Source organism: Oncorhynchus masou, chromosome 6 (assembly GCF_036934945.1).
Source record: "Oncorhynchus masou masou isolate Uvic2021 chromosome 6, UVic_Omas_1.1, whole genome shotgun sequence".
In the NCBI taxonomy this organism is placed as follows: Eukaryota; Metazoa; Chordata; class Actinopteri; order Salmoniformes; family Salmonidae; genus Oncorhynchus; species Oncorhynchus masou.
In genome coordinates this window covers 29,737,093-29,759,892 of record NC_088217.1, presented here as the reverse complement: position 1 = coordinate 29,759,892, position 22,800 = coordinate 29,737,093, and the positions used below count along the sequence as shown (strand labels likewise).

The window sequence follows — 22,800 nt, the reverse complement described above, 5'->3', positions numbered from 1 at the left end:
TACTTTTTTAAGGCACTGTATTTGTGGGTCCTCAAATGTTAGATGAGCTCTGAATGCTTACTGTATTTGTGGGTCCTCAAATGTTAGATGAGCTCTGAATGCTTACTGTATCTTGTGGGTCCTCAAATGTTAGATGAGCTCTGAATGCTCACTGTATCTTTCACTGATCATCATCTTTTTAATATCAGGACACACACATGCATTGCACATGCGCACACACACAGATTCTCTCGCTCTTCACTAATCATAAACTCTGTTCTCTTTTGTTCATCTCCAGAAAAGCACAGATGTCAGTTACACTGTGGACACGTCCCGTTGTATTAACTTTTCTCTGTATGTATCTGGCTCTGCGGCAAGTAGCGCTGGGCTGGGTCAGATGACTTCATCTACTCCGAGTCACGTTCAGAAACACTTCACACATTTACCCACATTATATTCTATCAAATATATTTTGACACGGTTAGCATCCTAAGCATTCTGTCTCTGCATGGTTCATTGTTATATCTGCTCTGTGAGGATGAGTGTGTTTATCTGTAGGTTGTGTGCTTATATAGGACATGTTTGGTAGAGTTAATGGTAATAGTGGCTTTTGTGTAAGTCGGTGACACAAAAAAGTCAGAGTTAAGAAGAGTCGTACAGATAAAGTACAGTATATAATGTCATTTAATATTGGTTCTCTATGGAAGAAGTTTAAACATGAAACATTTACAAAATATACACGAGGTGATGCATGGATCAATTAACAATAGTTATATTTCAATAATATAGGTTCAAATCAAACACTTTTTTACATGGTTTGTGCACATGGTTCCATCGGTTGCTCTCTTGTTGCGGTAAGAATGAGGGGTGGGGTTTGTAATGCTCCAGGGAAGACCAATGGACACATACAGTAGATGCACACCTTGCATCACCCAAACAATTGGGCACCGTTGCTTTGTCTTCAATGGTGCCAACATCATACAGCAATCAACTCAAACAAATGGAGTAGGAACCAGTCACAAATATTATATCTAATATGTACAACAATAGAATACCTTAAAACATAACCCGACAAATATGGTCTAAAATGTCCAAATAGTATCTCCCTGATTACAGCATACAAATACAATCCATCCTACTCTCAATTCTTACAAATGGAAATAATACATTTTCTCATCAAATCCCAAATATTTGATTTCCAAAAAGATTGATGACGTGATTTTGAAAATAGCTTAGGTCATTATAACAGTGTATAACACAGTCAGTTAGGGATCTAATAGTGTGTTTTATACATTGCTATTGCTCTATTATATGGGTTGATTTCAGATGTGTGTTGATGTATGGAAAGTGCTTTGTTATTCATTGAACAGCCTGTGTAGGAAGAAAATATATAGTTTATATATAGTTATTTCCCTTTCTCGGGTGAAGAGGGTGTCCTTCCTTCTTGCTGGTTTGCCCCTGTCTGTCTGTTGCAGACAGAAGGACATAGTGAAGCGTGGAATCAGAGAGGAAGAATGGAACAGAATTTTGGTCTTCAATCACTGTCACTGGGAGTTATGGGTTATGGAGGATTTTTAGACCCTCGTCCCTCAACTTTGGGAGCTGAGTTGGTCTAAGATGGTGCTTTGCCATTTAACTCACAGCACACCGACTTGTTCAGCAGACTATAAGTCTATGAGTCTTTTAGAGGTTTTACCAGCTCTGAGTATTGTTCATGAGGTCATAGTTCAAGAGTCTCCACCCTCCTCTTTTCCTCCATCTTCCTTTGAGATGCCTCTCAGTCCACTGATTCACCTTGTCCAACCCTGCTTCTGTCCCAGTCCCAGCTCCAGCACACACAGCTCATTGAAAGAGCCTGATGGTGACTGGCTGGTGGCTTATGGCTGGAGTGAAGGGATCATGAGGGTGTTTCCCAAGAGGACTGCCCCTTTCGGGGGTCCGGTAGTCAGTGGGTGTCCCTGTGGGCTGTGGTTTCTCCAGGCCCTTAGAGGTCGATGCTGAAGGCCAGCAGTTTGTCAGAGTGCAGGTTGTTGAGGGTGCGCAGGTCGGGCAGGCGCAGCAGCAGCTTGGTGAAGAGGGTGCTGTCGTCAGGGCGACGGCGGGTGATGAGTGAGCGCAGGGCTTTGATCAGACTCTCCTGAAGCTGCTCCACTGCAACAACGTCAGCCATACCTGAACGGTCTGTGAGACGAGAGGAGAGAGGGTTAGATGCATTGCGAAAAAGCAAAACAAAACATATGTGATTTTTAAAGTCTGTCTCTTATGAGTTTCTTACCAGCAGACACTAGCACTACAGCCATGAAGAGGGCCATCTCATCAGGCTCTAGACCTAGAGCTCCCAGCTTCTCACTAAACTCAAACATGGCGTCCAGCAGAGTGCCCATGCCCAGTGCCCGCAGGGACATCAGGGGGTATGTTTGGCCGTTCAGGAAGGTCACCGTCTTCTCCTTGGGGTCGAACAGAGAGCAGAATCTGACCATCAGCACCTGGAAGGTGCCAGCCTTAAGCAGCATGACCTGGTCATGCTGGCTGAGACTCTGGAATCCTGGGATGCTCTTGGCAAACTCCACCACCTCCTTGACGGCTGGGGTGAAGCACTGGGAGAAGGCCTCCCATATCTGCTGGCTGGAACGGTCACGGGGGGCCACAGGACATGCGTTCAAGGGACACGCCTGAGAGAGAGGGAGAGGGTTAGAATGGCTCTATGACACTCCTACAATCATGTGTGTATTGTATATATAGTAATACTAAGAAATATTTTTACTAAGGAAGTATTTTAATGAGAATCACCAGAACTTTGGCACCTCCACTCAACTTCCAGGGGCAGGTAGTCTGGTTTTGAGACTTGCCAGCTGGAAAGCTGTTTTGATTGGCTTGGAAGGTCTGAGCTGACTGGCTTCCATTGGACAATGGGCATTGACTCTGATTGGATGATGGTTGGTAGGTATACTGGGCGTTGTCAACATTGTTGTTGCGTGGGCAGCGCGAGGGGGTCTGGTAGCTTTGTGTGGGGTGTGACTGGTACCCCTGAGAGGGGTTGGAATGGGAGTGGGTTTGGTGTGCCGGGTGAGAGTAGCCAGACTCATGTGCTGGATTGTTACGGACATTGTTGTTGTTGATGTTGACGGCCATCTTGATTACTGGCTTCACATCCTCTCGGGCGAAGATGTTGTGGTAGGCAGAGGAAATGGAATCTCCAGATTCTGGACTGGCTGGGGCCTCAGAGGAAGAAGGTGAGGAGTCAATCTCCATGGATGCTGATTCATTGAGGCTGTTCATGTAGCTCTGCATCTCGTCCAATAGCCTCTGCTTCTCACGCTTGGGGATACGCCCAAAACGCACAGCTGAGGAGAAGGAGGACAAGGGGAAAATAAGTTAGCTAACGAATTGCTCACTTTCCCGATGGCAGTTACTAGAGCTAGTATAGCATTGGCCTGATACTTATCTATCTAATTCAATCTTTTACTCCCTGACACTGATTGTGAGTGCAATCACTGTATGGCATGATTACTGACTAATCCTACAGGGTACAGAGAACTGGGGGAGATTTCTCTCCTCTCTATATAACCAGTCTGTTTCAATCAACCTTCAAATGACATGGTATACCACCCCCTTTCCTCTCCTCATTTGACTCCTTCATCCCCCTCTTTATCTCTCCAAACTTCCCATCCCCCTCTCTATAGCACACCTCCTCTGCCAAAGCTATTTGTAGTCTGCTACTGTATGCTACACCCCTTCCCCCAATCTCTTTCCCTCCTGCTCCCTCTATCCTGATCACTCTCTTCCTCTTTCTACCTCGCCCCTCTCTATGTTTCTGTTAAGCACTCGTTCCTTTCTCTATGAAAATAGGTTACTGGGTCAGCGGGAGTAAACATTGTCATTGACCGAGTGACAGAGGAGGGAGGAGAGGAGATGTCAACGTAGAGGAGAGTGAGAAGGTAAAGGACTGAGAGGGTGAAGGAGTAAGAGGATGATTGAATGAGAGTTGGGGAGTAAGGGAATGAGAATGAGACTGAAGGGTAAAAAGCTGGAAAGGGAAAATGGGTTAGATGAGTGACATCAAAAATGTAGTTTTAAATGAATGCCTTGTATTCATACATTAAATATTCAAATATCAAAGGTATAAAAAAAGCAACACCTATGCTGTGATAATAGAGCCTTTTCAGTAATTGGCGCAATGGTGGGTAATTTTCCTCCTCGCTAGCGTTTTCCTTTTATAGGTCACCTCAAAATGTTTGCTCCAGAAAAGTAGATGATTTATTATCACCTAGTTTAGAGAGATCTCAGGAGTATACGGTGGCCTGTAGGGAAACGATGCCATACAGGAGAGGGATGGAGCTGAGCATCTAACTGTACCAACTGTACTATCTAACAATATTTGAATAGTTTATCAGTATTAGAACATGGACTATTACATTTATTTTACCTTTATTTAACTGGACAAGTCAGTTAAGAACAAATTCTTAATTTCAATGACAGCCTAGGAACAGTGGGTTAACCGCTTTGTTCAGGGGCGGAATGACAGATTTCGATCTTGCAACCTTTCAGTTACTAGTCCAATGCTCTAACCACTAGGCTACAAGCCTGAATGTTATAGACTTTAGATGTGCAAACAATTTCAATCTGACACAGATGGTATATAATGAATTGACAAAAATAAACTGTATTTGCAACTATTTTTCCCCATGACTGATGACTACTGGGACTCCTCCTCTGCTTCTGTCATCAATCAGAGATGGAGAAGGAGTGGAAGAAAGAACAGAAGGAGAGATGAAGGAGAGAGAGAATGGACGGGGCATCGAGAAGGTGTGACTGAAGAAGGAGAATGATGCCAGATATAGATGGAATGTTCTCTTACCATCTCTGGACATGCCCACGGAAAGACACTTCTTGAAACGGCAGTGCTGGCACCGGTTTCGGTTCATGCGCATGATCAGGCAGCTCTCGTTCTTCACACACATCTTGTAGTGGATGTTCTGCTGGATGCTGCGGCGGAAGAAACCCTTGCAGCCTTCACAGGCGTGAACGCCGTAATGGAAGCCAGACGCGATGTCCCCACACACCTTACACAGGAGCACCATGCCTCCTGTCTCTGTGAGGTACACAAAGAGAGGAATGATTGGTTAGACATTATAATAGACAAATATAATAAGAAAAAATAAAAACAGAAAGCCAGTAGAAGTGGTACTTACTGGTGAAGGTGCCAGTGAATCCGCAGGGCCTCTTGGCCAACATAGGGTGGGCGTAGGTATTGCCAGAGGATGTAGTGGTTGTAGAGGCATTGGCTTCAGGGAACTGGAAGACTAGTTTGGGTGAAGGTCCTCCCCTGTTCTCCCCTCTTTCTCTCTTCAGAGGGCCGATCTCGGGGAAGGAGACAGGCTCAGGAGATGAGGATTGGGAATGGGAGGACCGGGGGGACTGGGTCTGGTACCCGCTGGAGGGGCTGCCAGGGCTGGGGCTGGCACTACCAGATGAGCCAGCATACAGTATCACACCACCTGGAGGGCAAAGAGGACGAGAAGAGAGAGAGGTAGTTAGTGTCACTGCTGTCACTGTGTCACAAGGAAGCAGACAGAAGGCTATGATGCCAGCAAACTATCTGTGCAAAGATGCATAAGATCAATATCCATATCTGTGTTGAAATAGTTCCACACGTACACAGACAGGCACACAATGTAGGTAGGTCAACTAACAGATAATTGTTGAGCAATAGGCTATTTTGATTAGGTGCCTGTCTTTACTTGGATGGATTACCAAACATGAACACACCTCCTGCCTGTGTAGTCAACATTTAAAACATAAACAGTCTCAAAGAAGCCGATAAAAGGTCAAATAAGGTCAGAATGTGTCTGGAGAACGAGGTCAAATCTAACTGGGGACCGACTTGATATTTGTCAATAGTCATTTTCCAAAATGTGCATATAAGACTTCAAAACAAGCATTATCATTCTAGCTTTGTCTAATTCAGTGTTAGATGATGTGGGACCTTGAATTTATGCAAAAACGAAATAATAAAACAATTCCCACAATGTCCAGATTTTGATACAAATATGTCTTGGCTATATAAGTTACTCAAAGTTCTCACTCAAATTCTTCAATGTTCGAAAGCAAGTTGGGGATGTAAACTCGGAAATGTCTCATTACTGCCTCCCTCTCCCTCCCTCCCTCACTGTAAAGATCGTGCTCTGTGTACGAGAAGAGCGACAGCCCCTCACGTGTACGCTGAGCCAGCCAGCCTGGAGCCAGCTGCCTGCTCGCTCTAAAAGCAAGCCTTGCTTTTCCCCCTGGCGGCGCGCCCGGAGCTTTGCTCAAACCACCAGCCACCTGACCGCCGACTCACATGGACTCCTGACACAGTTCCTGTTAGGGCTCACAAGGCGCTTTCCGCAGTCCCGTGTAGACAACAGCCGCAGTACAATAACAGGCAGCTGGGAGCTCACGTTTGAAAGAGAGAGGTCTTTAGTACTGTGCGTACAGAGGGAAGGCAGGGCAGTCTACCGTGTGTATACTGCCATGCATTCCACTGAGCCTCCGGGAACCCAGAGGGGGCGACATACAAAGCTGTTTTCTTCGTGTTTTACTCAGTCAAGGGAAGTTATATGTATCACAAACCCGTGCCCACATAGATTGAATGATTTTTTCAGTGACAGAACAAGCAAATTAAAGCATTCTTACACATAGGCTATGTCCAACTGCAAGCCCATAGGTGTTACATCAGTTCCTTTGAACCTTGTTATGTGAGTTACAATTCATGCAGTTACAGTTGAAGTCGGAAGTTTACATACACTTAGGTTGAAGTCATTAAAACTAGTTTTTTCAACCACTCCACAAATCTCTTGTCAACAAACTATAGTTTTGGCAAGTCGGTTTGAACATCTACTGTGTGCATGACACAAGTCATTTTTCCAACAAATGTTTAAATACAGATTATTTCACTTATAATTCACTGTGGGTCAGAAGTTTACATACACTAATTTAACTGTGCCTTTAAACAGCTCGGAAAATTCCAGAAGATTATGTCATGGCTTTAGAAGCTTCTGATAGGCTAATTGAAATAATTTGAGTCAATTGGAGGTGTACCTGTGGATGTATTTCAAGGCCTACCTTCAAACTCAGTGCCTCTTTGCTTGACATCATGGGAAAATCCATATAAACCAGCCATGATCTCGGAAAAAAAATTATAGACCTCCACAAGTCTGGTTCATCCTTGGGAGCAATTTCCAAACGCACAAAGGTACCACGTTCATCTGTATAAACAATAGTACGCAAGTATAAACACCATGGGACCACGCAGCCGTCATACCGCTCAGGAAGGAGACACATTCTGTCACCTAGAGATGAACGTACTTTGGTGCGAAAAGTTCAAATCAATCCCAGAACAGCAAATTACTTTGTGAAGATGCTGGAGGAAACAGGTTCAAAAGTATCTATATCCACAGTAAAACGAGTCCTCTATCAACATAGACTGAAAAAAAATGCCAGACTATGGTTTGCATCTACACATGGGGACAAAGATCATGCTTTTTTGAGAAATGTCCTCTGGTCTGATGAAACAAAAATATAACTGTTTGGCCATAATGACCATCGTTATGTTTGGAGGAAAAAGGGGGAGGCTTGCATGCCGAAGAACATCATCCCAACCGTGAAGCACGTGGGTGGCAGCATCATGTTGTGGGGGTACTTTGCTGTAGGAGGGACTGGTGCACTTCACAAAATAGATGATATCATGAGGAAGGGAAATTATGTGGATATATTGAAGCAACATCTCAAGACATCAGTCAGGAAGTTAAAGCTTGGTTGCAAATGGGTCTTCCAAATGGACAATGACCCCAAGCATACTTCCAAAGTTGTGGCAATATGGCTTAAGGACAACAAATTCAAGGTATTGGAGTGGCCATCACAAAGCCCTGACCTCAATCCTATAGAAAATTTGTGGGCAGAACTGAAAAAGTGTGTGCGAGCAAGGAGGCCTTCAAACCTGATTCAGTTACACCAGCTCTGTCAGGGGGAATGGGCTAAAATTCACCCAATTTATTGTGGGAAGCTTGTGGAAGGCTACCCAAAACATTTGACCCAAGTTAAACAATTTAAAGGCAATGCTATCAATTACTAATTGAGTATATGTAAACTTCTGATCCACTGGGAATGTGACGAAAGAAATAAAAGCTGAAATAAATCACTCTACTATTATTCTGACATTTCACATTCTTAAAATAAATTGGTGATCCTAATAGACCTAAAACAGGGAATTGTTACTAGGATTAAATGTCAGGAATTGTGAAAAACTGGGTTTAAATGTATTTGGGTAAGGTGTATGTAAACTTCTGACTTCAACTGTAGTTATCTGACTGATTACACACCTGATTGAATATCATTTCAATCAGACTTTTATGTTTTCAATACAGGTCAGACAAATTTGCAAATTCAATAGCATATGACTCCAATATCTTGACTGTCAGTTTATTTCATATTTGCATCCTTTACCCCCTTTTTCCCAGGGACCTTGAATTATCTATGAAACATCATGTAGATCTGCCTCCTGCCTTCCCTTCTTTCTCTCTCTGCTGGAGGAGACACGTGCAGCTGGCTGGGAATGTCTGTTTAGCTTAAATTGAGTGTGCCTGATTGTAATTCCTCTGCCAGCACGTGTCAACACTGACTGACGGAGATGAAACCTGCTGGGGCTTCACTGTTTGCATGTGGCTTCCTCTACGCTACCTGACAGTCTGACTTTAACCCCCCCCCCAACACACACACACTGCCCTATTGCACTCCTCTTTATCCTCTCACATCCCCACATACATACAGCCCCCATGTGAAGTTTTGGCTCCACACCCACCTAAGTTGTTCCCAGTGATTCTCACATAGTCCTGAGTTGTTAGTTAGGTTTCCAGTGTCAGGTGTCAGCCCTGTGAGGGTAACCTGACCCCTGGCCTTCTCTATGGCAGAGAAAGAGTAATTTACCAGGAACCTTAGTTTGGCCTGGAGCACTACACTATGACACAGGTCATATGTGATATGTGGGGTAGGGCAGTATGACACAGAGCTAGCGTAAACAAATAGACAGTAACTAACCCCTCCTTCCTTCCCCTCTCATGGGAGTCCCATCCACCGTTAGATGGGAATCAGCCAGGTGGCATGTTTGTATACCATATGCATAGCATATCTATCAGGAAACGCCTTTTCTAACTTCCTTACCCTCTCGTGTAATGGGGTGGCACATGGACCACTTGACCATGAGGTAAGAGTCAGGTGGGAAAACACTCAGCTTGGACAGAAATACATATCTTTCAAACCAAATATGAATTTTATTTTATTTACCTCTAACCCTAATTGTATAAAGACCAAATAGCTCATAAACCATATTGTAATTATGTCCTTTATAACATGACAATCTAATGACTATGAGTTGAGTTTTTTCAAGGTAAAGCCCACATCCCTTCCCATCCGATAACCAGCTTCTCACCATCCCCCCTGTCCTAAAGTCACATATATAATGGTACCATAGCCACTGCTGTTGTAGAACCCCCATACTCTGTCACTGAGGTTGAGGTCAGCTTTATCTCCAGTGCTTAGAGGGAAGTTACCTAAACGGCCAGGGCTTAAATCAGGTGAGGAGACTCGTGTGAGCTAATCTCATAGTGGGCAGGGCTGGAGGGGAGTACCAGGCAACGTGAGTCACACCAATGCCCTCCCTCTCTCGGTGACCCCTAACACCCTTACTCACTCCCTCCTTCCCTTGTTCCTTCCAGACACTGTCTCCTTGTGTAATCTATAATCTCATTGGCCTTCATTTGTAAGTGTTTGGTGGTTTACTGAAAGAGTGACTCTATAAATAAATTACAGTGAATAAGACTGGTATTAAGAGAGGTGTAAAATTGGTTAAAAACAAAATACATTGAATACAAGTAGAGTAATAATAATATATTTTCCAGTTACTCATATAAACAGAATAGTCTTTGCAATTATTGGCAGAAGTAGGGCAATATAACAATTATCTTGGAGTAGAAGCCTATAGATACTTTGACAAAGTAGGCAAACATATTATAGCTAGAGTCATTTGTGATATCAATGAGTGGATTATTGCTACAATGTAGGCTATCCTCAACACGTGACATTTTGGCTTTTGATACGATGTATAAAAAATGTATCACAATATCCGCTATATTGGATATACTGTATAATAAGTAAAAATATTCAGTTGTCTTTCCCAAAGAAAATATATCGGCGTACAGAAATTAACACAAACCTAGTTAATAGGCTGATAAACGTTCGGACACACTGACCAATCTCTTGCAAAGGCATAACAGGAGTCCCCCGGAAAGGCTATGAGTAAACCTGGAGCGCGCGAGAAAGACGGGAGGGCGGGGTGGGAATCACGCGCGGCACGTGGATGCTGAAGTTAATGCACGTGATGTCGCGCTTGGCATGCACCGTGGGCACTCGGGTAAATCAAGAGCATGATGTCCACCATTATCAGACGGTTGCCATGCATGTAATGGCTCAGATACTTATTAGACTCGAGGACATGGCTGTAAATAGGAAGTGTGGTAATTCCATACCAATGCCACAATCCCGTTACGTGCTGTCTTCGGGGAAATACTGTATCTTTGGCATTGGAGTTATTCCAGCCTCCACTGTGTACGCTAATAACATTACGTTTATGGTTATTGCTTCCTATTATCAGTATCACCTGACTCAAAATGCAATGCTTGTGTATTGAATATTTAATTAATGCTATTATAATATCTTTCACTTTAGAATAGTGAGTGGTAAATTTAGTCTCCTAGTACAGGGATTTCCTTTATTAGGGAACCACCCCCATATTGTGTCCTGCCAGAGATGAATTTACTGCTATGAATGTATGTCCTATGGAGGCCAACTTGGTCAACATATCTGTTGAAATTAAGGTTGACCACTACCCATTATTGAGTGGGCTTGTGGGCATCATTCCACTGATTCCAGTGATCCATTAGCCAATAGGATATGGTTGGCACCCAAACATATATTTAATTTAACTTCGTGTAATTCATATTTGCATAAATACCTTTTGTATTCAATATCTTGTATTTTTTAATATCTTATTAAATAGTATTGACAAAATTGTTTTGACTAGCTCTGCTGGCATATGCAATCGATCAGGGAAGATAGTGATAAAACCGTTTTTGTGATCTATTCCCCATCTATTTAATTTGGATCTGGATTAAATAGCTTGTTTGTGCTTAAAAGTTTGCATTCAAGTCATGACCAGTTCATTAATAAATTGCTTTGGCTCACATGTCTATGGAATAGGCGTGATAGGTTCTTGACACGTGTTGAGAGAGCAAAAAGTTGCGCAGCAGCGCTGAACAAGAGGGGAGTCGCTAGACAGGGAGCGTGACCAGTTCTGTCAATGAGTCACAGACCCGTAAACACGCAATCTCAGGTCAAAGAAGGGAACACCTTTCTGGAGAAGTGCTGATGAAAGGATTCGAATGGCTTTGTTTTCCCCTCGTCATCAGGTTTGATTAGATTGCGCCAACAATTCTAAACTCTCCAAGTCAAGGCAACTTTAAGCACAAAGTGCATCTGCGCAACAGATAATCAAAGTTGTTCCAAATGATGTAAAGTAACAATATATCCATAAAATAATATTGTATGATTAGAAACTGACTAGGTACATGAAGGATAGCCCAGCTATAGCACGACAGAGCATGTAAGGTCGGACCGGTGCTGCACATGAGCTGAAGCCCAAAGGCCGTCGGTTGGCGATATTGAGTCGTTTCATTTTATCATCCAAAGGGAACGTATGCAGCCAGCTATACACCCGCCATCCCCCGTGGACCGGTTCGTACACAAAACATTCTCCATTCAGGATGCAAAGGCGTCGATTTCGTCCTTTACTCGATTTAATTGTGATAAGGCGGAAAATAAAAACATTTTCCTCCACCACGCTAAAGTGGCTAATGCTACTCCCGGTTATTGCGTTTCGCATTCAGCCAATCAGGTAGCAGACTGCTGCAACGACACCAGGGGTGAAAAAAACAGACTGCTGCAACCTGATTAGATTAATGCATTGGAGGGTCGTTGAAGTGGATTTGTCCCAGTTGTATGTGGTAAATACTACCTTCCCACTTGGTTATAAATGCAGCAAAAGCTTGATGATTAGTTGACAAGATGACTCCAATGTTGTACATAAACCCTGGATAACTAATATTGGCACTCCAAAACAAGGGCAGTCCTCTATAGGAATGAATGGAATTGTACAGCATTTCAATGAAATGCTTCAAGGACAAAATTACATGTATTTATGATTGGTTAGTAATCTCTAAAAAAATATATACTCATTTTTATTTATTTTATTTAACCTTTATTTAACTAGGCAAGTCAGTTAAAGAACAAATTATTATTTACAATGACGCCTACCCCGGCCAAACCCTAACCTTAAAGGAAAATATTTGTATATTATTTTTTATTTCATGTTTAGCTCACATAATATAATTTAAAAGTATGCATTACAGTGTCTGTAATATAATACATGTGACAAAAACGAATGTTGACAAATAATACATCATACATTTCTATAGCTTCCCAAATACTTTTTACAACGGTGTGGGTGTGCCAAGATGGAGGCGAAATGGCTTCAACACAGCGCCCCCTATTAGTCATCTAGTGTATATATAAATCATTGCTTGAATCAGGTGTGCTGGCTCTGGAATAGATCAAATACATGGAAGGGCTGGGGGTCCCCGAGGAGAGGTTTGAGAACCTCTACAACTCAATGAAGGCTTGGCAACCTTCAGGTTTATGGATCAAGCTTCATAAATTACATTTCATTCATGTATCAATTTATATGGGATATGCAGTGTAGCCGCTGGAAATACATGATGACATGAACAATCAACTCATTCATTCTCAAATAATAACATTTTAAAAAGACAATCACAGGAACTGCCCTGCGTATTACCATTACGCACTTAAGGTATAGCCTATGCACCAAACACAGTGAAGGAAAATGCCAACATAGTACATATTACATTTACTCAGTAGTGTTAATTTACAAGTACAGTATAGGCAAACATATTGATACCTTAGCCTACAACTGACAATATCATTGATTGGTAATAACGTAATGAAACTCACCAGGGCTGTTTTCCATGTTTTCCGGTGTTTGGTTGATTTATAAACGATATTCAAATTATTTAATGTTGGTTTGTCTCTGCGTCAATGAGGAGTTTCGTTGATATAGGTTATACAGTCATGAACCGCCAAGAAAGCATAGAGTTGGTAGCCAATCCCAATGACAAAAGCAATGAGACTGTGCGCAGGTCCTTCAAACCCGTCAAGCGTGAAAGATATCAAAACTGATTTAAAGTTGAGCAAAACCTAAACAGGTTTCGGTTTGGCGAAATAGTTACAAATCGTCTCCAATGTGCGTAATTGCGAACAGTTTCAGTGCCTTTGTTGCCCGTAGCCTGATTCGCTTGGTGTCCGTAGGTCGTGTGATGTACAGTAGGCTGAACTAAACGTTCTTTGAAAATAAATTCCAAGCATTCAGCTCTAGTGCCAGTGTAGTCACCATCAACATCTCCAAAGACATACGTGTGGGAGTAGTTTAAGCACACCCACCCATTAATAGGCAATCCACTTCGCCCACACTAACCAGCACGTTTTCAGGTGTCTGAGAAATGTGACCAGTTTTTTTTGGCCCCCGTTTTTTTTGTTCCTTTCAATCTCTGTCGTAGATTTTGTATGGTAGGGATTACACTGTCTCTCTCTCTTTTCTCTCTGTATGCCTATGTCACGCTCTATTAGAATATCTCATCCACCTCTTTTACTCCACCTTTCTTTATTCGTTCTCACGTTTTCATTGGTGGAGAGCTAGAGTGGAGGCGAGACAGTTAGACTCACTCGACATTGGAATGCTGGTAAAGCTCCGCTGCATGTGCGCGCGGCATGTGAGCCACCGAACACGATGTCCTACTGACACACATTCTATGCAAATGTCAGAGGCCTTGTGATAAGAAGGGGGAGGGAGGGGGCTAGCACATTGAAGTAGGCGGAGCTCACCGTGACTACCGCTCCCTCCACCCTTCCTCCTCCACACGTTCTGCCTTCAGAAGCGATTCTGTTTTTGCTAGAATCTCAGCATCGGAAATTGGCATGATGAGAATGTGGGTCAACATCAGTTATGAAAAAAACACATCAAATAGAAACGTTTTCTGTAAAGGCACATCGTAGGCATTCCGGATGTCCAAGTTTTTTGCGCTATAACATAGATCTGAATTCAGGTCATTGAGCTCCGCTGGAGGGACTCATCTCAGTACATGCGCCTCAAGTTTTCTTATCATATAGCGGGTTTTGAATAAATAAATCATGATGAGTCACGCAGATGTATACAACTAAGTTATAAAATATTATTATACAACTGGTCAAATAGGGGTTGTTTGTGTTATGTTTTCTCTGTGGCAATCTGGTTAGATTTGATCAATGCTGATAGGCTACTAGACGTCATCACTTTTAAACCATTGTAGGCCTATAATAGCCTATAGCCAGAGAACGTCCTCACGTGTTATCCGTAATGAAGCAGCGCCACTCCGTGGTGGAGTTCACTGTGCCGCGGCTCACTCCTGCTGGCCAAACGTTATGGTTTGCAGGGGCAGTATGTGAATTATATATGCGTCATATGGCACAAGCTTTAGACCACGTTGCTTCTGATTCAAGAAAAGTTTATAGCCTAGAGTCATTCGTCATTATCATGTTTCAGACATTGCTCATATAACCATTACATGAAACTGGGCCCTCTGGGTATTACTGTAGTCTCGAAAACCTGATCCTAGGCAACACAGGAACTACTATACTGCCCACATTACTACTTTATCCGCTTTAATAAAATACAAAATAGTACCTAGCAAGATGGAGATTGCCGATGTCATTTTTAATGTGTGCATTTCGCAAGTGTCTCGTTTGCATGAACTACCTTAACTAAAACCATCGCAAAGGTTCAAGCTTGACCTCGTATTTTCCCGAGTTCCCAGTTGTTTTCCCAGTTGTTTTTCATGACTTCAGTTATCTTCAGTTCGGAAAGTCGGAGCTCTATAAATAGGCCCGAGTTCCCGAGTTGGATGACCGTTAAAATCGAGTTTTCCAGTCGGAGCTCGTTATTTCCCCAGTTTCCGCACTGAAGTCGGAGATTTCCGAGTTCCCAGTTGTTTTGAACGCGGCAATAGTCCCCGTATTTTTTTTCACCCATTATCGACGTAGGCGGTTTTCTAGACTAGTATTAATGTGTAATTACGCACAGAATGACACGAAAGTACTTCCGTTTACAGAAATACAAAAGTTATTTATATCAACTCATATTTAGAATCGGTAACTGACACGTTATTAAGCACAACATAAATGTGACATAACATTATTTTTAATGGAACATCTGTTACAACTTCTAACAATGGTGAGTGGAGGAGTCAAGCGCAGAGAGCAGGTAATTCTGTACGTGGATATTTTATTCCAAAGACTGTGCAGCCACGGACATGCAAAACTCCAGGGCGCATGAAACAACCCGTCCCAAAATACAGCGGACTAAAACTGCCCGGAAAAATATAGATAACACTCATACACCAGATAACAGAGAACAAGCCCGCACAAATACCCAGCGGGCCTAGTGCCCTTAAATAGCCTGCAAACAATAAATAAGTGGTGACAAAGTTGATTGGTTATGAAACACTTTACCAGAGTTGATTGGTTATGACAAACTTGACCAAAGTTGCTTGGTTATTATGACACACGTAATCACACTTAGCCAGGCTGCTGTAAGTAGGCCACAATATATTGACTGTTTCACCAACTGTAGTTGCGAGGGATTAATTATCGGGTTTTATTTGTAGGGTCATATTATTTGTACATCTTTAAATGGATACATGGTCCTGCTCTCTCTAGTGGACTGACTATTCCCTTCTCTATCCTGGTAAGGGTAGCCTTTGACACGACAGTCAAATCCATGACCTCACGTGTTTTTTGTAATGAAGCAGCGCCACTCGCTGGTGGAGTTCATTGTGCCGCGGCTCACTCCTGGTCAACCGTCATTGTTTAGCAGGGCAGTTGGTGATTTATTTATGCATCATATGGCACAAGCTTCAGACCAGTTGTTTCCGATTCAGGAAACGTGTATAAAGTTAGTCGTCATTATCATGTTTCAGATATTGGTCATTGGTCATATAACTAACTCATCATGAAACTGCTCCCTTTGTGTATTTGCGCAGAATTACACTTAATTCCTACAGTTTACAGAATTTAGTAACTATTTTTTCAACTCATGTTCAGAATGGGTAAATTACACATTCATAAGTACAACATATATAGTACCAGTCAAAAGTTTGGACACACCTACTCATTCAATGGTTTTTCTTTATTTTGTTAGTATTTTCTACATTGTAGAATAATAGGGAAGACATCAAAACTATGAAATAACACATATGAAATCATGTAGTAACCAAAAGGTGTTTAACAAATCAAAATATATTTTATATTTGATATTCTTCAAAGTAGCCACCCTTTGCCTTGAGGTAAAAGACTAAGTCCATATTATAGCAAGAACAGCTCAAATAAGCAATGAAAAACAACAGTCCATCATTACTTTAAGACATGAAGGTCAGTCAATCTGGAAATTTCAAAAACTTTGACTGTTTCTTCAAGTGCAGTCACAAAAAACATCAAGCACTATGATGAAACTGGCTCTCATGAGGACCGCCACAGGAAAGAAAGACCCAGAGTTACCTCTGCTGCAGAGGATAAGTTCATTAGAGTTACCAGCCTCAGATTGCAGCCCAAATAAATGCTTCACAGAGTTCAGACACATCTCAACATCAACTGTTCAGAGGAGATAGCGTGAATCAGGCCTTCATTGTCAAATTGCTACAAAGAAACCACTACTAAAGGACACCAATTAGAAGAAGAGACTTGCTTGGGCCAAGAAACACGAGCAATGGACATTAGACTGGTGGAAATCTGTCTTTTGGTCTGATGAGTCCAAATGTGCAATTTTTTGGTTCCATCCGCCGTGTCTTTATGAGACGCAGAGTAGGTGAACGGATGATCTCCGCATGTGTGGTTCCCACCGTGAAACATGGAGGAGGAGGTGTGATGGTGTGGGGGTGGTTTGCTGGTGACACTGTCTATGATTTATTTAGAATTCAAGGCACACTTAACCAGCATGGCTATCACAGCATTCTGCAGCGATACGCCATCCCATCTGGTTTGCACTTAGTAGGACTATCATTTGTTTTTCAACAGGACAATGACCCAACACACATCCAGGCTGTGTAAGTGCTATTTGACCAAGGAGAGTGATGGAGTGCTGCATCAGATGACCTGGCCTCCACCTCAACCCAATTAAGATCGTTTGGGATGAGTTGAACTGCAGAGTGAAGGAAAAGCAGCCAACAAGTGCTCAGCATATATGGGAACTCCTTCAAGACTGTTGGAAAATCATTCCAGGTGAAGCTGGTTGAGAGAATGCCAGAGTGTGCAAAGCTGTCATCAAGGCAAAGGGTGGCTATTTTGAAGAATCTCAAATCTAAAATATATTTTGATTTGTTTAACACCTTTTTGGTTACTATGTGTTATTTCATAATTTTGATGTCTTCACTATTATTCTACAATGTAGAAAATAGTACAAATAACGAAAAAACCCTTGAATGAGTAGGTGTGTCTAAACGTTTGACCGGTACTGTATGTGGCATAACATTCATGTTGATGGACATCATAGAAGTTTGACGGAAAGTCATGATGTGACGCAGTTGCTTTACACCTAGATTATGAAACACTGGACAAAACGAAATGGTATCCTCTCTTTATGATAATTTTGAATATAATATGAGCAATAAAGATATAGGCTACATTGTCTGTTAAATAAAACACAACCATTAAAAACATTTTATAATAAGCTACAGTATGTATTGTAGCAGTTTTGAACTGAGCCTAAAGATGTGTAATTCATTATGACTTTGAGAGTTAATTTGAATCGAGAAATGTTTTGAATGTTAAATTAATTGAAGGTAATTACTTTTAATCAGTTAATAATTTATGTTAATCATTGTTAATCACGATTTACAAGAATGTCACAGCATTAATGATTGAAACAATTTTAGCCATTGATTTCATAGCTCAGTGTGCAGACACTGTAAATAGGCTACAATACATTACTGTTTCACCAACTACAGCCTATGATTGTGAGGGATACATATCGCAATTTATTTGTAGGGTCATCATGAGTTTTCCGTCACATGCCCAGGACTACTTTGGTCTAGTTATAGATAAGGCCAAGAAATATTCTTGACCTATAGTTACCTGGCCAGGAACAACTATTGACTATTGGCATGATGCACTAGAGTGGAAATTCTTCTGATGTATTTTCACAAAATATTGTCACTTACTTGATATTTTCTGATTAACTGGGTGATGATTCTTGGACAGATTATGTAAACTCAGTATATAGTACTACTTGTAAAGCTGGACATGGACACATGTTGCTCTCTCTCTCTCTCTCTCTTTCTCTTTCTCTTTCTCTTTCTCTTTCTCTCTCTCTCTCTCTCTCTCTCTCTCTCTCTCTCTCTCTCTCTCTCTCTTTCTCGCTGGTAAACTGATTCTCTGCTCTTCTCTCTGACATGTGCAATTGTTGTTTACTCCCCTTCATGGATTTAAAGCATATGATTGGTGTAGGGCTCGATGGGTTGGATTGGTGTAGGGCAATGTAGAGGGAGTTTATTCTCAATGGAAAAAATGCTATGTGTTATGATCTTTCTTACACCAGTCCATTTCTTTTGAATCCACGAGGGGGAGTGAATAAGGGCACACTTCAGAGAGAATGGTAGAAACTAACCCTAGCCATTCACATTGGGAAGCCAGATGCAATTCCTACTCAATTGTGCAGTTCATCTTTCTGATACTAGAGGTCCCTGTTGGAATATAAAAAGAAGAAATAAGTACTATTGTGCAGTACTACTATTCCCAATCTGTTGCCTTAGTTTCTTCTTTTTAGAGTCTGAGTGTGATTTCCTCGACTTTGTGTGTTTGTGGGTATTAGTGTGTTTGCTGTTATTCCATGCATTGATTGATGTATTTGTTATTGTAGAGATGTTGGTAAGTGTTTTGTGTGTGTTAATCAATATGTTGATTGATTAGTTGCCTCTGTGTTGTGTCTGGGGGTGTTTTTCTTAATATGTGCATGTTTTTTCCGATGTGTGTGTGTGTGCGTGTGTGTGTGTGTGTGTGTGTGTGTGTGTGTGTGTGTGTGTGTGTGTGTGTGTGTGTGTGTGTGTGTGTGTGTGTGTGTGTGTGTGTGTGTGTGTGTGAATGTGTATATGTGTGCACATATATGCGTGAATATGTGTGTTTGTGCTGTGGAGACGCTTTGGGTATGGGGTTTGTCAGAACAGGATGTGACAGGGCATGCTCATAATTACAGAGGGCTGTGTATTTTGTAACTCAACAGAAACTGCTGCCAACACACACACCTGCAAACCAACACACAACCCTGCAAAACAACACACATACCTTCAAAACAACACACACACCTGAAAAACAACGCACACACCTTGAAAACAACACACACACCTGCGAAACACACACACACACACATACAAAAGCTCTAGCTCTCCGGGCATACCATCCCTGCCTACACACACACACACACACTCACACACACACTCACACACACGCACGCACGCACGCACGCACGCACACACACACACACACACACACACACACACACACACACACACACACACACACACACACACACTTCACATATGCAGACATGGTCAAGACAGCCATACAAATGCACAATATAAACACATGGAAAATGTAGAAACCTACATTTGAAGAGACCCATGCAAATGCTAGCCTCGTAAATACCCGATTGGTGATATCTGTGTAGCGAACATCCATGTAAACTTGTGAGATCAGGCGAGGCTATGCAAATGCAGATATGCTTACATGAAAACAAAATGCAAGAAACCAGCACTCTCACTATTTCTCTCTCTCTCTCTCTCTCTCTCTCTCTCTCTCGCTCTCTCTCTCACACACATGCTAAAGTACGTTTTTTGAGTGTTAATGGTGTTTAATGTTGTTTCCTGTCCCTCAGTAGAGACAGACAGACAGACAGACAGACAGACAGACAGACAGACAGACAGACAGAGATGACTACTCTGGGTGCTTAGGATCTGTTAAAATCTGTTGACAGCGGGCCTCTTGTGTGAAGGTGCCAGATTTGCCTGAGGCGACAGGAGATTGAGCAACTTCATTCCTACTGAACCCTAGCGATTTAATTTGTTTACCTTCGTTTTGGTGTGGTGAAGAGAGAGAGAGACAGAGATTTGGAAGAGGTAAAGGCATGAGGAGTTTGGGGTCGAAAATCTAAAAATTATAAGCATTGTAAAAAGTGTTTTGCATTTGCCGTTAAACCACTTTTTTTAGAGAAGAAAGTACTCTACTATTTGTGGAAAAAGCACAATGAGAGTTAGTTACATTGTTATTGTGTTTTATATATCTACTGTACAGGGTTGGTGAGTAACTGATTACATGTAAACAGTTGCATGTAATCAGATTACTGTAATCAATTACATTACCGGCATCTTTAAAAATTGTAATCAGATTACAGATACTTTTTAAAAACTGGATGATTACTTTTAAATTTAGAATGGATTTTTGCGTTACTTATTGGGCTCCCAAGTGGCACAGATTTCTGGGGCACTGCATCTCAGTGCTTGAGGCGTCACCTCAGACCCTGGTTCGATTCCAGGCTGTATCTCAACCGGCCATGATTTGGAATCCCATAGGACGGCACACAGTCGTCCGGGTTAGGGTTTGGCTGGGGTAAGCCGTCATTGTAAATAAGAACTGACTTGCCTAGTTAAATAAAGGATATAAATAATAATAATTACAATAGTAACAGTAACGGATAACATTTAGAAGTAACCTACCCGACAATGCTACTGTATATGCAGTGATGTCATTCAGTACATATGCATATTTTGTTGTTCTTTACATCTAACAACACATTTCTATTTGCGCACAATCCCCCCTCCAATACTTCCCCCACCAATCACCTCCTTCCTCTAGCAAGGCCTCTACCAATCACTTCCTTCCTCTAATGAGGCCTCTACCAATCTCTGTTCTCTTGTACTGTCTACTCCAATCACGTCCCCCCACTAGTCCGTGGTGCTCACACAGATCTGCTGTAAATAGACAATCATATCCACATGTGGATCAAACTGCCTTTCAACCATTCAACCCCTCCCTCCCTCCCTCCCTCCCTCCCTCCCTCCCTCCCTCCCTCCCTCCCTCCCTCCCTCCCTCCCTCCCTCCCTCCCTCCCTCCCTCCCTCCCTCCCTCCCTCCCTCCCTCCCTCCCTCCCTCCCTCCCTCCCTCCCTCCCACTTAATTCTCCTTTTTCCTCCCTCTGTTTTTCTCAATCCCTTATTTTCCCCTCACACTCACTACCCTCCTCATGCCCCCTCTCCGCCAATCCCCACTATTTCTTTCTCTCTCTCTCTCTCTCTCTCTCTCTCTCTCTCTCTCTCTCTCTCTCTCTCACGCGCTCTCTTTCTGTTTCTCTCTCTCTCATTGAATTACCATAAGTGCAGCTCGCTGGCAAAATGTGCCAGGTTGTTCTGATTAAGTTCCAAATGATCTTGAGGAGTTACAGAGAGAGAGAAATAAGGAGTGATATGTAAGGGAGGGATGGGGTATCGGGTGGGTGAATGTTGGATGTAAGAAAAATAGTTTCAGAGAGACTTGAAAAGAAAACTGGAGCTAGGTACATGTAGAGAGTATGGGACAAAGGGAGAGTAAGGAAAAGGGACCAAGTAAAGTGAGAGATGTAAGGGGGAGAGGGAGAATGATAGCAGAGAAAGAGAGTTGGAATAAGACCGTAATGGTAGTTGACAGAGGTGGGTTCAGCACAGGTTCACAGTGACATCATGGCTGATTTCTGAGCAGCGTTTATATAGGAAAACCATTCACCTCTCATTGGACACACGTGTAGAAGAATATGCACTCCCTCCTCACACACACACACACACACACACACACACACACACACACACACACACACACACACACACACACACACACACACACACACACACACACACACACACACACACACACACACACACACACACACACACACACAGATTGTAAATCCGCTGGCCGTATGCTGACCCATACTGGATGTAAAACAACACAAAGTCATGTATCTCAATCCATCAATAAGCTCACTCTCTCTGTCACCCCTTTCTCTGCTGTTTAAATTGCACTGCATCTTGGCTGCAGCTAAATGTGTGTGTTCGTCAGCAGTATTTCTCTCTCTCTCTGTGTGTGTGCGTGTAGGTGTGCAAGTTGCACAGTGTTGGGCTGCTGTAGAATGAATGAACTCCTTCATCACTCAGGATGTGTGTTTAACTTTATAACCCAAACTGACAACTGTTCCTCTGCTACTCTCTCTCGCTGTCTCTCTCGCTGTCTCTCTCGCTGCCTCTCTCGCTGTCTCTCTCTCTCTCTCTCTCTCTCTCTCTCTCTCTCTCTCTCTCTCTCTCTCTCTCTCTCTCTCTCTCTCTCTCTCTCTTTCTATTCGCTATGGGATTGGTGTCCCTAAACCGGGATGGTTGTTGCTAATATGCACTAATGTGACTAGAATGACGTTGTTTACAACCACCAACCTTCCGGGTCATAGACATGTCATATATGGGCAGAAAGCTTAAATTGTTGTTAATCTAACTGCAGTGTCCAGTTAACAGTAGCTATTACAGTGAAACAATACCATGCTATTGTTTGAGGAGAG

General features: G+C 42.4%; 1 protein-coding gene across 1 annotated transcript; it reads right to left on the bottom strand.

Annotated features, from left to right (window-relative positions):
- Positions 1-645: 645 nt before the first annotated feature.
- Positions 646-13,968, bottom strand: LOC135541865 (nuclear receptor subfamily 1 group D member 1-like). Its single transcript, XM_064968314.1, has 6 exons — positions 13,102-13,968; positions 5,172-5,477; positions 4,838-5,071; positions 2,770-3,323; positions 2,255-2,651; positions 646-2,160 (listed from the first exon to the last, which is right to left on the bottom strand). The coding sequence occupies exons 1-6, from the start codon at positions 13,115-13,117 to the stop codon at positions 1,964-1,966; spliced, it is 1,704 nt and encodes a 567-aa protein (XP_064824386.1). The 5' UTR covers positions 13,118-13,968; the 3' UTR covers positions 646-1,963.
- Between the last annotated feature and the right edge of the window lie 8,832 nt (positions 13,969-22,800).

Bases quoted from the DNA above. Each gene is read 5' to 3' on its own strand.
- LOC135541865 (XM_064968314.1), bottom strand. The intron at 3,324-4,837 runs GTAAGAGAACAT...CCTTCTCCTCAG, and splicing joins CGTGGGCATGTCCAGAGATG to CTGTGCGTTTTGGGCGTATC. The intron at 2,652-2,769 runs GTGATTCTCATT...CCTCTCTCTCAG, and splicing joins GTGGAGGTGCCAAAGTTCTG to GCGTGTCCCTTGAACGCATG.